Source organism: Argopecten irradians, chromosome 3 (assembly GCF_041381155.1).
Source record: "Argopecten irradians isolate NY chromosome 3, Ai_NY, whole genome shotgun sequence".
NCBI lineage: Eukaryota > Metazoa > Mollusca > Bivalvia > Pectinida > Pectinidae > Argopecten > Argopecten irradians.
The window spans coordinates 6443788-6462223 of NC_091136.1; the positions used below are offsets into that span (position 1 = coordinate 6443788).

Here is an 18436-nt window from a genome sequence, read left to right on the forward strand (position 1 = left end):
AATATATCTTTAAAGTTTTAAAAATTGTCACAAATCTTGATCTAATCGGGACCCATAGGTTTAGTTTCATAAGGGCTATTCATGTTTGGAAAACAACATAACACCATACTTAGCTTATCCAATTTGTATCATTAAAAATGAAAATATTTAAAGATTGGTTACCGGGTATAATTAACAAATAAATAATTGTAATCGTTTATTTGTAGTCATAGTATCAACAAATATTTTTTGTTGACAGGTCAATCAGACATAAGATTCACACCTGTGATTTATACACGGTTCTGTTGACCTCGTTCCTGTACCTTGCTTTCCATATACATGTACTTAACAATCATCTACGATTATCAGGACCAATAATTCTAAAGGCGTAGGCCTCATTAGGTGTTCAGCGGACTAATTAGCGCTATTGTTCCCGTGAGATGAGGACGCACGTGACAACTAAGCTCACCAATGAGTTATCAGATATTAAAGGTTACAGCTTATTCTTAATATCCTACTGCAAATTACTCCGTGAATATGCCATAGTTATGCTATGATTATGACAGAGCCACACAAAACAAACGATAGAGTTGATTTGCGTCTAAAACTACATCAATTTATTGCCTGAAACCCTTCGTGTAATGTTTTTTATGAGCCCGGATTACGGTCAAGAATGCTTCAATATTGCCATTATAGTGTCGGGTGCATTCGTATCCGCGATGCTATATCTCTACCAGTGGGGCGAAATCGATTAACTGTCATCGGATTCCTAATTATACAATGCTGTAAATATCTCGTAATGGATTGTTTCTATAATAAAACCCATTTATGATCTAAAATCTTTTATCCGGTATATTATCATCAGTTGTAATGTTTCCGCTGTCTGCGACTCTTAATGTCTTAATGACTCTATGGTTTGGACGAAGAAATCAACCTGCAGTAAAACCGCAGCTGCCAATCACACATCTATCCATAGGTCACATTATATGTAAATATATCATATCAAAATGACTGAAACCTCTAGGGAGATTACTTTTATCGATTCTGCTCTATTATCCTTTTTTAACATTATTGTCAATAAAACAATTCTGAAAGGAAACTTAAAAACAGAAATTGACTATTTTCAACATGCGTTTCACCTGAGCTTCTCTCGTTTGAGGGGCCGCTTTGGCCGAGTGGTTAAGATGTCCCAACATGTTACCACAAGCCCTCCATCTCAGTGATGCGGGTTCGAATCCTATGTGGGGAGTAGTTGCAAGGTACTGACTGCTGGTTGGTGGTTTTCCTTCGGGCACTCCGGCTTTCTTCCACCAACCTGGCACGTTCTTACATAACCCTGGCTGGTAATAGCACGTTTAACTAATATCCCCCCCCCCCCCCAAAAAAAAAAAAAAAAAAAAAATCTCTCGTGTAATAAAAGTCGACATGCCTATTCGTCATCATTGTATAAAGTTTGGGATTTCATATATGTACACTGTGCAGCACATTTTGCACAATTGGTGATTCAGATAATGTTTGAAAATGTATGATAATGGTTGCCTACACATTGCTGATAAAGTGACGGAACGTCATTGTAAACTACACAATAACATTTTTATTTATCATCAACTTCGATTTATATTAAAACATAATAATACTTGATGTACAAAATAACTACACGTATAGAAGCTGTAGATATTAAGCTTTTATAATCTATGACATGAAACACTGATACATATGTACCTGTTAGCGGCATTTTCATAACACACTAAGTTCTGGTTTCGAGTGACCCTTGTATAGTGAAGAAGCATATTCCGTCTTTGTATATTACAGAATTAGTTCCCTTGCGGGTAGGTATCGATTGTTACGTCATTATTTTATGAGCGCTATTCACGCCGTTTTCTCCGAAAAGTATGACGTTACGCTCGCAAACACATGACGTCACAATCAATACCTACCCGCAAGGGCAGATAACTCTGTAATATGCAAATTCGGAATATGATAAAGTAACCAGCGGATATTACTTATCTTCTATACAATCGTACACAACACGCACTATTTTATACCACAACTGGTACTGTATAAAATATAAAAAAAATCTTATATGATAACGTATTGCTTTCATATCAAAATTAGTTATATAGAAAAAGAAAAAACATTTCATCAAAAGGAAACATAATACACAAAATATATACTAAATGAACATAAAAATGATGTAAGTGTGTCAGAAGAAACACAACTATCATATCAAATTAGAAATAATCATCCAAGATACTATGTTTAACTTGGGTAGGGTAAAGTACTAAAATAAATGAGGTACACATAAGGAATTCTATCAAGTGATATACGGAAAGCTAGAGGCGCGTATTAGGCTCAAATATAAAAATATTTTATTGGATTACAAAAATATTTAATTTGGTGGCCCTCACTTTGATTTTTGGCTACTGTTACGTAATACATTTTCGTTTTCATGAAAAAATATGTTGCTTTATAAACATATCAGATATAATATAATTTTGCGCCTGTTTCGAATGTTTTTATTGGTTCCTGAACATGACATATGTATCATCGTTATAAGATCCATCTAAATCCATGTTTTATGAAGACAATGAACGTCTCCAGTTTGTACATGACATGATGTATTAATAATTATTTGATCTCATAAGGAGTCATTTGATATGCAGCACTGTATTAAATAGTTAAAATTATTTCAAGCTAGTCCTGGAACATGAAATCGAAAAGACGACAACCCACTTTTTGGATAAAAAGTTACTTTAATTACCAAAAAAAAAAAAATAATAATAATAATAAAAATAAAAAAATAAAAAAAAAATAAAAAAAAAATCCAACATAGCTGTCAGCATTATGTGTGAACTAGCTGTAGAGATTATGTATCACATTTTCACATTTCAATAACGAGCTTTGGTTTTACAGGTATATTTTCAGTATTTTGAAGGTTTAATAAAGTAGAGGTATTTAACTGTGACATTATAATTGGACTTTTATCTGAATTAGACTCGGTCTATGTTTATGACGATTTTTATGACGTACGATGGTATTGATAACATTGAAAAACACTGACAATTAAATGATGGAATAACGATGTATGAACAATCCCATATTGAACAAAGCAATACATATTTCTCATAATATATAGTGTGTAAATATAGTTGGGAATTATAATTAATGGTCAACAACCGTGGCGAAATATATAAACACAATAATGTTTAAAAGTTGAATATTTAATTAATGTTTAATTTGCAATAAAAGTAAATTTGGCAAACAAAGTATTGGTTAACATTAAAAAGAATACGATGTGTTGTGTTAATTAAACTTATTTTAGTAGGCGGTGACACCGGTTAGCTTGATTTGTATAATAACGTTGCCAAGGACACGTCACGATTGATCGCGCTATGCCACTGAGGAAACCGCTCAATACTCACAAATGTCGACATTGAACTAACATCAAACGGCAGAAATTGATATTATTTCAAAATTCCGTTGTGGCGTTGTAATTTTGTTTGTTTCGCAAACATGGATGAAATATTATTAGAAACACGTACTTATTTTAAGATATAAATTTTAGCATATGTTCGTTGATGTTGGAATTTGATGAGTAATACGTGTCTCTTGTATTAGAATCTGTTACAAAATTTGTTCAATTACATTAGTTCTTTTATTGAACATGCAAATAGTTGACACGTGATATTTTAATCACACCTCACGTGTGCGTTGTATATTTCCGAAGTTAATACATTTTTTCTGATGACATTGGTCAATTTCATTACCCAGAAGTAATTTATTTACCATTGATAACATTGCCATCTGTGAATTAATCTTTCCCAAGGAATTTGTATATCATCGAAAACATATTTCACGAAATCAATGAAAATGTTGATAGTGGATGAGAAAACCAATAGAGAATTATAGATGCTTCTTAATACCAACTGGATTTATAAAATATAGTAAAAAAAATTATCATACAAATGCTAAGTATTTCTATGAGATAGAAAGAGAGAGAAACAGATGGAATATATTATGGATGTAAATGTAATTCAGTAGGAAATTAAGCACAATATCTTTTCTGTCTTTCACATGCTTGTATGGATCTTTAAGTTCAGTACTAGGCCCAGTTTCATGAACATTCCTTAACCTTAAGGAATTATTTAACTTAAATTTCCTCATAGAAAAGCATTACAAAAATTAAGATAAAATCTAAGTTAAGGAGCCTTCCTTATATTTTGTAATGCTTTCTTATGGAGAATTGTAAGTTAAAGATTCCTTAACTTTAAGGAATGTTCATGAAACTGGGCCCTGTAGTAATGATATATGCGAAAAGTTGTATACTTATTATTTTGGATTTGGACATGTATCAATATATCACATTTTGTAATATGATTGAATAAAAATGTACATGAGAAAAAACAAATGAGTTAATATACTATTGATTTAGAAAAAATGCTTCATGACAGTTTTTTGATAATCGTTTGGGGTGCTTTTTTTGTCAAAATTTAGTACTTACTTTCAAAACTAGTTATCATGTTCTTATTGTATTGTTTTTTATTCTGTCTGGTGAAACATATAATAATACATGTTCATATGTGTATGTTTCAGGTACTCCGAGATAACACTCAGGGATAGTGATGGTGCCCTTATACCTATATCGCCTTCCATGGCAAAGAATCTGCCGTCGTAAGTACCTCTGTATTTAATATTATAATTATCTAATTACATACCAGCATCATAACACAATGATATTGCTTATTTTCAACAACTCTGATTCATATTACATACCGCATTACCGATACTAAAACTGGTGCTAATTACATAATGAACAACCATCTCTGAACTATAGAATCTTACCTATAAATAGGCTGGTACATGCATAACATCACATAAAAACTAAAACTTAGGTTACACGGTTCAATTTACCAGCGCTTTTACTAGAAAACACTCCAAAAACTAATACATATTTAGTTCTTTCATTGGACACAATATACGTAGATGCGAATTTATCAATTCTATGTTTATTAAAAAAAAATTGAAAATTAAAACCATACATGTATTTTTGATCAGATGAAAATGGTTTAGTTTTAAATTATATTTTTGTACACGGGAAAATTTTCATAATGTGATAATGATAATAAACACAAAAACGAACGTATTTACAATTGTATCTCTCGCTTACAGATTTAAACAGTTTGACTCCGTAGCTGATATGGGGTCGTCAAACAAACAAACAAAAGATGATAAAGTGATCTTAAAAGTCAAACACAGGCAAGCGAAAAAAAATACACAAAGTGATAAAGATTGTCAACAACAAACAAACACAAAAATGTACAAACTGATCTTGTTGGTTAGACAAACACACAACTATTTAAGTAAACAAATTTATCTAGAACGTCAAACACAAGCAAACAAACAAACAAGTACACAAACTGATCTGGACAGATAAAAAACAAATAATCAAACAAAGATGTATCTTAAATTTGTGTTCATTTCATATGTGATTTTATGAAACTCGTCTTGACGTTTTCATTTTTTACTCATCAAGTCTCGCAAAATATAACAACAACAAAAAAGAATGTTTCATAAAATCCCGTATGAAATAAACACTCAGTTAAGATCCTATATGTATAACATGATCTTAGTCACAGGTCATCTGGTAAATTGTGTGACGTATTCTGTTCTAGGTCGCCTTATGAAGTTACCACCACAACACCTTCCTTAGCCAATGGTAAGAGATCAATACTGTCATCATCCGCGATACTGCAGGGGTTCCGATAACTTACGATCTCTTCACCCCTGTACTATCTCATTGTAAAACTGAAGGCAGCCGAGAGAGAACACTCTGAACCAATCAAAGGCCTGCACATATTTCCTTTGAATACAACAGAGAGAGCGACGCCCAACTTCAACGCCACATTGTCAACCACAGTGTACCGATAAACGGCTCTTTTGATGTACATAAAAAGACTAAATTACCTGTTTTGTTCTGTTTCCTGCAGTTTTACAATGAGATAGTCTAGGAGTGTATATATCGAAGGTGATCGGAACCCTTGGAATAACGAGGATGTACTGTCATAGGTATTACCAGTTCGATATTTACGATAATATATTACCAGTTCGATATTTACGGTAATACGTGTATAGAGCCGGAATACGTATTTTGCACGTGCTTTACGTAGGATAAACGTCTATAGGGAACCATAAGACCATAAGACGGTAGACGTATACATCCATGAGTGATCACAAATAAAAACAATTTAATATTAATCTCACTTTAAATAACAAAACTGAGAACAAAATCATAGCAGTCCCAAAATGACGCACATGAACGTTGTCCTAGGTCAGATGTATGTATATTGTATAATTACTTTAATTTATTTTATTTGTCAGGTATAATATTTCTTTAATTCGGTTAAGCTTTATCATATGTTTTGATTCTTTTATTAATAGTTTTGTTCTATTGTTGTTATTATTTTTCTATAGTATCCCTTCATGCTTACTAAATGACGTTACCTATTAGTTTGGTTTTAATTTCATTACTCTGTATGCTTTAGTTGACATGAATGGTTTAGGTGAAGGTATGTAACGAAAACTTAGCGATTTATGCACAGATACAAACACAGATGCACATACTTCATTACATATTATCATCTTTGGTCTTCCTATATAACTTCTTTTCGATTGTCATTTCGAATAACATTTTAGAAGTAGACATAAAGTGGAGCACGTAGGTAATGTGTTTGAGACTTTGGAAATAAGGTAACCTGAAGCGCTTGAGAATTACCCTCTCAAGTAACAGTACTAATATTTTAAGTAAAAAATACTCTTCAAGGTAAGCTTCGTCTTTCATCAACTATCATTCCTATGCCATTATTCTGTAATCGTATAACTTTTACTTGTAGTAAACACTTAAATCTTAACATGTGCAATTTATAGCTTACATAGTTACGATATAGCATCAGAGTAATTAAACAATAAGCTATTACAAAATGGTAAAACCAATTAGCCGGTCATTTTCGCGGACCAAACTTTATGCGAATTGGTCAAAAAACAAGAAAAGCATATGTAAGCGATTTTAATTTGTTTTATATTGATTTAAGTGTAGATATCATTCAACCATTTTTTTCAATATTTCGCGGATCAAATTTTCGTAATCAAAGCAATGTGCCGCGAAATCGCGAAAATATCATCCCCCAGAAAATAGCAGGCTCTACAGTAATTTGACGGATCGCCAGCTGTCAATCAAACCGCACGTGACTTTGCATTTTGTATTGTGTGTGCTACGATGTTTGCTCCGACATTGAATAGAAACACGTGCGTTTGTGAGCACGAGGCGTGGCTATATTACACCTGGCGATCGGTCAATGTATATAATAGCAGTAGTGATAGGATAATGTACTGGCGTAAGGTACTGCTGATCTGGCTGGTTAATGACGTGGTACAATATTAATTATCGCTACCAACATGTATAGTGGCGTCAATATCAGTTTATACATATGACATTCATTATATAATCAACTAAGTGACGTGACTGCCGCCATTGTATCACACAGCCAAGCCCATAGACGTCATTACATGTTGCGCACATGCCCACCCTAACTGTTATAAAACGTTAAGAGATATATAAAGATATGCATATAAATAGGCTTTATATATTATACTTAAACAATGTATTGACGTGTATCTTATTCAATGAATTTCGAATTGTAATAAATATTAGGCTTTGGCATTTTAAGACTGTATGTTTTATAGTATCTTATAGTAACTGTAGGGATTACTTTTTCTGTTGAAATATCAACTATTAGTACTACCTTCTCACATGTTCGTACACGTATGTTTGGTCATTATGATGAAATAAATATGTAGTTAATATACCTGAGTGTCGAAAGAAAATGCATATCTATCTTATTGTTGGCATCCTGTAAACTTTGTAGCTTCACCTTTTGTATTCCTACTAAGTTCATCTGTGTCGTTGTTTATCAGATCCCACATGTATATATTGTATTTAGGTACATGCTTTCTTGAAGGAGAATATTAAATATCATTATCAAATAAGATAAACCTTAATAACAGTTTTAGATTCAAAATTATATAAAATATTGCAAAACTTTATGAAACGTGGTCTGAATTAAAAGTGGGTTTTTTTCTCAATAAGTCACGCTTCCTGAGCTAGTAAATCTCAATAGTGAACAACATATTATTGAATGCTAACGAAAATTGAAACTCAGGTGTTATATTTACAGTAAATTATATTTCGGCTGGTGTGTATACATATCCAAACTTGTGATAAACACATAGGTCATTGGTAACGACTGTATTTAAACACTATTTTGATTTTATTTTGTTTTTAATTGTTTTCAGCGGGGGACGGCGAGGCGTTTAAACAGGTGTTATCACAGGTCACAGAACAGTTCACACAGTAAGTGACGCAGCTTCTGATGACGTCATCGCTTATACTAATCAAGCGCACTTTACACATTGTAATCATGCACTGTGTGAGCACCAATGAACACACGTATCATATGATGTATGTTATCCGTAAGTGAACTGTACAAGAAAGCAATAACTAATTGATGTGTGTGTAATGTTTTAGTTTTTGTATTATTGTATTATATATATATTGATACTATTCCGCTTTGATCCGTATAAAAGGATAATGGAAAGGGAATAATAACAGGCTTTTGAATAAAAATGAAGATTTTATGTGAGGTTATCTCATCAATGGTAAAGCGCATAATTAATTTTGTATTTCAAACACTTTTTGTGTGAAAACTCTTCCGTAAATAACTGAAACTATTCTCATAAACAGTTTGTGAATAATACTATATTTATAGGAACATATATGTGTTAGATATGATGTTTTTCCTTTCATTGAATGTTTTGTGGAATGGAAAAGTTATTTTGTCAAAAATACCTTGGTTTATGATCGAATACCTAAATAGTAGCTAACATAATGACGTCTCCTATCGTTTTTAATACACACATTTTACACCTGTGACGGCCATCAAACATAGTATACGTCATTGGTCAATTTATACTGAAACATACTTATTCGTCTTCTGATTGTGGTACGCATCACCTGCAAAAGGTATCGACAAGAAAGTCAACAAACGGGGATCCATATATGGTGTTCTAGTAACTGAAAATGGTTCCTCCCCTTACTTGAGACACTGCACTCTCTGTATTTTAGATCCCCAAATATGGACATGCTCAGGTAAAGTAGTCAATCACTTCACCTCATTTTCTAGCCTTACGCATGCGTGATTCCAACCATTGACTCACTTCCGGAGAACGGATGCTATCATATCTTTCTTGGTGCTTAATATATTTTTGTAGTTTTTTTTTCACCTAGAATATTCCATTAGCTATATCACTTTCCTAGACATTACGCACACAAGACCAAATCGTTGTATGCCATTCACATTCATTCGCAACGTCATAAACGAAATCTTATCCATTTTGTCCCTTCAGATCCTTCAACCCAACAGCAAAAAAGGAATATTTGCTCTGCAATACTTTGATTTTGTGTCACTTGAATATGTAATAAAGATGCTAGATTAGGACAAAAGCATTCGCATTTTGTTTCGATATAAACTGCGATGAACTGCTAAATGAAATTACATTTTGAATAGAAATTTTAGTTAGCTGTTCTCGACCATTTTCAAAAGAACGCATATGCATGCAGCCCACATAGCATTCAAATCATCCCATCCCGCGGTTATGATCAGTTACAAATTTTAACTGGTGAGCACGCATGCGCAAATATTATCATTTTATCCTTAATATAACATGAATGTTCCTATATCTATTTAGCAAGCTAGGGAATAATGTAGGTACAGCATCGTCTATTTAACTAAAAGAGTAGTCTAATTACTACTTAACAGATTATTATTTTCAAAGTAAATTATCCTGTCACTCCTGCTGAGTGAATTTGCGATACGCATTATGGTCCTATTTTTACTGCAAATTGTACTGAATATCTTCTCATTATGCAAAATGAAATGATATTCAGCAAAATGTAACTAGGTATGTCGATCTAAACATCAAAACTGTATTCGATGTAACTAAAACGAAAGAGAGATTTTATTTACGTATTATCTATGCAATTAAATGCGTATGTTCAGTAAATTATCTTACTATTTTATGAAAATACACCATACCAACCAATTTAATTATAAGGTGCTGCGCGTCTTCCTTTCTATGATATTTATCATATCAGCATATGTTATACAATTTGTTTATATAATCTATCTGTCGTCAACTAGAATGTCATATAGTATATTAAGCAGTTTACGAGCTTACTTTCTCGCGCACTGAAATGTATATTAAAATGAGAATTAATAGAATGCAGTAAAATACGAACACGACACTACGACAATAAGGCTTCGTGATGAAGCGACCGTTGTGTTTTAACTTTTAATTCCTGATGATCAAATTTATATTTCAATATTATACAAAGAGGAGACAAATGCATTTCTCAATTTTGATCGATGTGTGAAGATAATCGATTGTGAGATAAAATAAGGAATGTGTTTACCTTTCTCATTTAGATTTGAGATAAATTTAGCTATACAGCTGCGAGGTGATGACTGAAATACGCCCAGTTTTGTTATCTCCGCGTGCTATATAAGGAATAGTAATGTAAAATCAGGATGAAGTGTCCTTGGATAATGGCTAGGACATTAGAAATATGACACATGAGGGAACGCGAGGCAATGAATATGATTAAAATTATCTCTATCATATCTGGCGCATTAATGATGATATATTTAGGCAAACGTCGAGATTGCTTGACGTAGCGGCATGGCTAATCATTATAACCATAATAATACAGGTTTATAAAGAGTGAATCTATTAGTGTTGGCTGATAGAGCCAGGTATTTTTTGTTGTAAAGTGACATATTAGACGTAGTGTATCAATGTATGTTCAAGAAATTAACCGACAAATAATGCCTAAGATAATTTGGATACTATTACCCTTCAAGACAAGCCATACTTAACACGACTTGAATTTAACAAATATGAAAGACTCATTTAAGCGTAAGACGAGGAATCAAAGGCAGTGCTTTTATTTTAATGAATTGGAATATTGTAGCTTTTATAGACAATAAGAGTATAAACGTTAATGAAAAGGGTTGTATGAAATGAACAAACACAAATACAGAATTTTACATAGAATATATAACGTTTTCTTTACGTTAAAATACTGAAAACAAAATGCTCAAGGAAAATTGATGGCAGGTACTTGATTATTTACATATATTTTTGTCCTCCTAAAACATAGTAGGGATTCATCATGGATATTGTAATCATAACCAGTGATTTTTCTCCAGAATGTGGAGTTATTAGTTTAGAGTGAGCATCCGTGACATCCGCAAAAATATGAATTTGTTTTTGTTCACCGATATAAAATATTTGTTGTTTTATTTATTATCTATTCTAGAGTATTCAAGGTGGATGAAATGAAATTGGATTTAACAAACCGCATCAATGTACTGGAGAGACGCCTAGAACGTGAGTACTGGTCACGTTTGTTCTGGTTGTGAAATCAACATGTCGTGTATGTCGTGTGTAACTGAACTTACACTGAAATGTAATTTGTAAACCAATTTAAGTGTGACTTGAAAAGATTGTCACGGCAGTAAATTTTTCTCTTTGCACATTTTAAAATCCAGGAATAGTACAATTCGGTTATCAACATTATCTCAACGATTGATTTGAAATTTGATGTTTATGTATCCATAATATGCCTTTTATTTCTCGTATAAAAAAGAGACTTGTTTTGACAAATAATGTTCACTGTTTTCGTGATAGCTGTAGAGTAAAAGTCGCGTGTTTACTAAGTTTCTATTTAGTGAGACGTCTAATGTAATGTTAGATGCATTAGCCTTACATATCGAGATCTAAAACCGAAGGTCAAAAGACTCATGTCAAACTCCTTGAAAAGGCTTGAATGTTTGAAGTTATTCTTTTTGAAGTCTTAAATTGCAAAAAGGTTTAACATATGTCCTACATATTAAGTTAGATAAAGAAAGTTCTAATTGCATACACTTGAATCTGTTGATCAGAAATTATTGGCCTTTGATGATTTTACCGGTTAAAATCGAAATAAAAAACCCAACAATGACGCTTAAATATTGGAATTGTACAGTAATGCAGAAAAAGGAGATTTCTAAACACCATTTTGAATTGAATCTCTGACTTTGTTGCTAATGCATTTTAGTGGTACATGTTTATCTATTTTGCAGCTTGGTTGTTGTTGACTTCTATCAGTAAAAGATGATCTAGCCTTTGTTATTGATAGTCTTTGTTTACAACAACATGGATTTTCTATTGTTAATCATCAACGTATATCACAGTATATTTTCAATAGCTTCGTGAGTACGATTTGATAGGCTTTACCTTTTTTTCTACACACTGTCTTCATCAATACGAATGCTATGTGATATATTGAGATAAAAGCAAAGAAAAAGATCAATTACTAGATAATTATTTTTGTTTCAGTAGAGGGACTGAAGGCAGTCGAAATTGAGAAATGCAGAAGAGATATATCAGACATCAAATATCAAATTCTGAACTCACAGAAAAAGGTCATCGATTTCAACAATATGAGGTAAAATGAACACGGTATACCGATAAAGACGTTCATCTGATTAAGTTTATTATGTTTATCATTAATCTACCAGTCAACAAAATGAGATCAAGTCATAAGGTATTGATTTCAACCAGAGAGTAGTAATTACATTTGTACCCATTTTGACAACCATAATAATTAATTTGTATTTGGAATGTTGGAAATGAAGAATTATATTTTTTTTAATTTCATCTAGATGCATTGCGATGAATGCCACGCTTTTAACAATATAAATAACACCATATTTTTATGTGTGAATGTGCATGTTTAGCCGATATAAAATCAAAACGATTTTTGTGTTACTCTTTCTCTCCCCATGACACATTTGTTACCTAGTATTCCATATATTCCATATTTGCCCTGCGTTTGAATTCCCGTGATTTTAAATAATCGTTTTCATTTCCTAGACATTTCTGTCAGAGTTTAGCCATAAATGTCCGTGTGTTTCTTTCATGATTTTTTGTAAATACTTGTTCACCTTTGCATATTTATTCATTACATTGTTATATAATACTCATCATGTTAGTTTATTTGTTTCAATTTTACTTCATTTGACAAATACTATTTTCTTTTCTATTTAGGCATATGTGCTTTCTCTTATTGCATAGCAAGATATTGGAAAAAAATAATGTTTTGGCTCTGTGGGAATAAGTTCAAAATTGAATTAAAAAACAAAGAATAAACATATAACCAAAACACAAAAACTCCTCTGTTTACTTAAGCACTCATATCAAGAGATCCACAGATATGTTTGAATGGAAGAGGCGATAGAGCGTAAATAAGGAAAATACCTGTGTTTATAATATATAAACAATACAATAAAAATAAAAACACAATAACTCCTTTAATGCTAGAAGCAATCATATTAAGAGATCCATAGGGGATGTTAAAATGGCAAATGGCAATAGAGTGTAGTTATGAACAATACCTGTGTTTATAATATATAAACAATACAATAAATATAAAAACACAATAACTCCTTTGATTCCATTAGAAGTCAAATTCTTAGAGATACTTAAATGGGAGAGGCGATAGAGCGTAGTTATGAACAATACCTATGTTTATAATATGCACACAATACGATAAAATAAAACACAATAAATGTTTTGGTTCGTTAAGTCTGTATAAGTGTTCTATACCTATAAGGATGAAACATCGCTATCATCCATCTATTAGTGTCATCCAACCATCATTTCCTTGTAGACACCAACCTTTATGTAGCTGTTAGCCACAGTAGAATCATGTGTGCATTATAACATTTACTTTATCACTTCACGCTCTAACCTTTTTATTTTGTTATATTTTTTCACTCCTTCCCTTCTTTTTGAATTCCTGAAACTTCCCAACATTCGCAAGACCAATGTATTATACTGGCTATTATAGTGCTTTGAGTGATGAAAGAAAAATCAGCCTCAAGAGGGACGTTCCATTGTATCCCAAGGTGAGTACCACATCACACATCTATTTTAGTATCCCCTTTACATTCTTTTCTTTTTAGCCCTTTGGTTCCTTCAAAATATCAAGCTATTTTTGCATTTCAAATAGTCAGACGGTCATCTATCCACAGTTTACTGTTTCACAAGTGATAGCATGAATTGGTATAAGTAAATGTGTTTGTGTTCGTAAACAATATAATGATTTCTTTCCTCATTCACGTTTTGAAGATTTATTTAATAAAATCTGCCTCTTGCCTCTTGAAGAAATATTGAATCCTCTTTGAAGCTGATCTTTAATTTAGATTTTCTTTAGGTTTCCTTTTTATTTCTTGATAAATACAATACCATGCTGTCGCATTGTTATGAGCTGAAATAACTCGATCTCACTCATCTGTGTCTCATACCTGGTCATTTCGGCCCTATATAATGCTATCGCAGTGTGCTGTATATCCAGCAGTACCGAAATTGACAATGATCATCAATTGTCATTTCGAAGACAATGAACTCGTACACTTTTACACTTTTGTGTTAGTTTGAAAGATGAAGGTGACAGTGTATATCGTATTTGTCATCGAAACGCTACATCTAAAATATTATTATTAGTCCGGTAAAAATGAGGCCTAACCTCCAAATAATTCCAACATAATCTGTGTTTTTTGGGGGTTGAAGGATCTCAGGATTTTAACATGAAAAAAGTCGCCAAAAATACTTAATATGTGAAATCGGGTATAAAGTAAGACAAATTTTAGGTTAACACAAATAAGTCGAATTGATACAATAATTTCAGTCAATTAATGCTTAGCAAATATCCCATTATTCTGATTCTTTTGGGAGTCAAGAAAAACACTTTCCTACAGTTTTATTTGTGGTGTCTTTTTACTTGTATAAAACAAAGTCAGATTTGTATGAAAAACAAAGAAAAAATTCTGTTGAAATTATTTTGGGGTAACATCCTATCTTTACTGGACTCTATATATACTGGTTGTCTTAAAATATATTTACATAAATCATACTTTTCAACCAGAAGAAAATGTTAGAAATGTCATTGATTTTTTTAATTCTCTTAGCCTAACTTTCAGTAAAGCAAACGTGGCATGATAGTATTAAATATAGCATCATATAATTAGTTCAAGAGAGAGAGACAGATACACACGTGCTGGTGTAAGAAAATAACAAAAAGAGAACTATTGATTTACAATAATGTAACATAGATTGGTTCAGTAACTTTGTGTTTCAGTACACCCTTTCTCAAGAAACAGTGAACTACCTAAAACAGCCTACGTTTGACATTTGGGACTGGGAGCCTAATGAGGTAGGATACACATACATCTCATCTATTGTTGTTCTACATATCAATCTCATTCAGTGATTTAAAGTATATTTTGAGTTGTGATGAATTAACCCTGATTACGATATTACTATTTGCCTTTTCAGTGGTATGGCACAAGTCTATTTATCATTTCTATTTGCCCGTACCTTTTGTATTTTGGTTTCTGACCTTTTGCCTCTTACCTTTTACCGATGCAGTATGGTATGGTTACTCACAATTACTCATAAACCCAAGTTAATAAAATCATATTACAAATACTTATCAAATATAACAAGAATATTTTTGTCCAAGGCATAGTAATGTTGAGGTGAAGAGGGAAATATATAAGCACTTTCGAAAAAAGTTCCAAACAATACAACACCATATTAAGAGGTTTCGATATCGTATAAAAATGACGTCGTTTTGTTGAATGTAACGTTACGGTGTAACGGGAGTGTATAGCGTTTCAATCACCTGAAGGTTCAAGCTCGTGGTCAAATTAAAAAAAAGTTCCCTCAGACGTGATCATATTGACGGATAAAGCGTAAGTGTATCTGACATTTGTCGCTCCTAACCTTTTATTTCAGAGCTTGAGTGATGGCAGACTCCCTTGAAATTTTATATTGCCAGTAGTTATCGGTCAGTGTGTGCGGCAGTTGCAGGATAAAAAAACGTCAATGTTTGCACTAATTAAAACACCCTCTCAACACACATCATCACTAACCCCGCCCCCTCCGCAATATTTACTGAATGGCTCTATGAATAAGACATTATATATCTGAAACGTTTAAACCATATGGCATGAATGGCTAACTTAACTGATATACAGTATACCGTGTGGGTGTAGTGTCGTATCAACGTTAAATATTCTGCATGATTGCCAAGACATGCGTTTGTTGGTGATTTTAGTATAATATGTATAATATTCAGCCTATGCAAAATAGTGATTTTATGATGATATTAAAGTGAATAGTCGGGCAAAGAAAACCAGTCTAAATGCGTTCATTGGCCTTCCAAAAGTTCTCACATATTAATACGACGGTCAAGTTCTGCTTAGTTTCCCAGTTCTGACCATTAAAGTAAAGAAAAGTTGAAAGCATTGAAAGCGAGGCTGCGTGGAAATGTAACCACGGACATAGTGAGCCGGGAGGACGTTTTAGAATTTCCATACTTTAAATTAATTTCTTCGTACGCAGACAGATTTTGACGGGAGATTTTATTTTTCCATTTCATAAGAAATTATACTGGATACATTCACACCGTTTTTACCGACTTTAGCCATCCTTGCCCGACTGTTCACTTTAACATACTTGTACTGAGCTATTCAGTAGTTTGATTTTATATATATATATATCTTTTTCTGACAACAAATAAAAAATAAAAATTGTCAAAATCTTTCGAAAATTGTCAAAATCTTTCCCCATGATTCCTACAATCGTAATGATAACTTATTTTATATCATTTGTAAAGAATACTTTTTAACGTTAAGCATTCATGAAAAAAGAAATCTGTATTTTATTTGATAGGATACTTGCTTTACTAATCAAATGGCAATTAAAAAGGTAAACGCACATTTGAAAGACGATAATTTACATATTATTTTCTGCATAGAAAAGTGTGTAGCTCTAATCACAATTCTATTATTAAAACGGCGAACAAATGACAAAATTATGTTGTTTTTTCCCCTAATACAGCCCTAATTCTGTCTCAATTTACGCCTTCTTGTGGAAATTACGTTATAGTGTATCCCCATGACTACAAAATACAAATATGAGAGCTGTTTTCTCTCTCGTTAATTACTCATCCTAAAAGGAATCATTGAATTGTTCGCTGGACGTCAATATAATGGCTTATTGTCTCGCCAGTGTCTCCGACAGCATGCTTCAGTAAATGATTTTGCAAAGTAAATAAAAGCCTCTGCTATAAACAAAGCGATTGACACGAATATTGCACAGTTGTCACGCTCATATTTGTCATGCACAATAAAAGCTTGTCCAATTACTTGTTGATAGAACACTGCGTAAATTGTACCGTAAATGCCGCTAACCTCTCAGACCAAAGTGATATATCTCCTGCTACGAAGGTATTGATAAGTTTTTTCATCGTTTAGGTATTAGCCTTTCGTATCGATTTTACCCATGCTAATTAATTAGTCCAAGATTGGTCCCAGCGATGTTTTCCTTAATCAGTCGTGTATTCCACAGGAATAGTTCACTGAACATCGATTGGCTTATGACATTCCGTGTAAGTGGAAATTAAATGTCGGAATGAGATACTTCATAGCAAGGAGAAACAGTCTCGTGATTTGCGGTAGCCACAAAATCGTGCAAAAGGATTGATTTTGACCTTGTAAAATAGCGTGGTAATGAAATGTGTTGCCTGGACAACACATAGGTTTTCATTCAATGACGACAGATTGCCATCCGTATATCAAAGATGAATATTACTTTACATTCACTATATGTATTCTATAATAATAAATAAAGTCCAATATTGCAAATGAAATGGTGACTGCTTATATTATAATGACGTCATAATCCATTGGTATTCTGTACTACTCGGGTACTTCCGTCATTGTGCATAAACCACTCGCTACACTCGTCACTCCTCGGCATTAATCTGTATGTTGTAAGAAATAGATAGATGTAGACAATGATTACTCAGATTTTTATCAATATTCTGTCGTTCTGTGTTCTGACAGTACTATTCATTGTTCAAAAATTATCAGTTCACTATAACGATAACAGCAAAGTAAAGTTAGACAGTTATTCGTTATTCAAGCGTCACCTATTTTGAAGGATGCAGCCAAATTAAATAAAGCATTTTTTGTATAATTCCTTGGAATAACTATAATTTTTAGGAGTTTTCAAGTAAATATTTAAAACACAGATTTTAATAAATCATCTGAGAGTTTTACTGTCGATAATAGATTATTTTACTGATACCAAATCTTCAAACGATAACCCATCCGTTGTTATATATGACTTCAAAACTAAAATGGCTGTAGTTATTTCATTTGCTACTATACATTTTAATAATATACGTGGAATGAAGGGGATCTTTTGATATTTAGATAACGTATTTGAGCAA

The 18436-nt window shown here is 32.5% G+C and overlaps 1 protein-coding gene across 5 annotated transcripts in view; it reads left to right on the plus strand.

The window, feature by feature from the left end:
- Nucleotides 1–18436, plus strand: part of LOC138317422 (high affinity cGMP-specific 3',5'-cyclic phosphodiesterase 9A-like) — a 47052-nt gene that overhangs the window by 14669 nt on the left and 13947 nt on the right. For 2 of the 5 annotated variants that reach the window (XM_069259076.1, XM_069259077.1), the window contains exons 3-10: nucleotides 4573–4650; nucleotides 5652–5695; nucleotides 8329–8386; nucleotides 9158–9181; nucleotides 11411–11481; nucleotides 12472–12580; nucleotides 13958–14042; nucleotides 15275–15349. In XM_069259076.1, coding sequence (XP_069115177.1) covers nucleotides 4573–4650; nucleotides 5652–5695; nucleotides 8329–8386; nucleotides 9158–9181; nucleotides 11411–11481; nucleotides 12472–12580; nucleotides 13958–14042; nucleotides 15275–15349 — 544 coding nt within the window. The remainder of the gene's footprint in view (nucleotides 1–4572; nucleotides 4651–5651; nucleotides 5696–8328; nucleotides 8387–9157; nucleotides 9182–11410; nucleotides 11482–12471; nucleotides 12581–13957; nucleotides 14043–15274; nucleotides 15350–18436) is intronic. The other 3 variants (XM_069259079.1, XM_069259078.1, XM_069259081.1) reach the window with 3 other exon arrangements.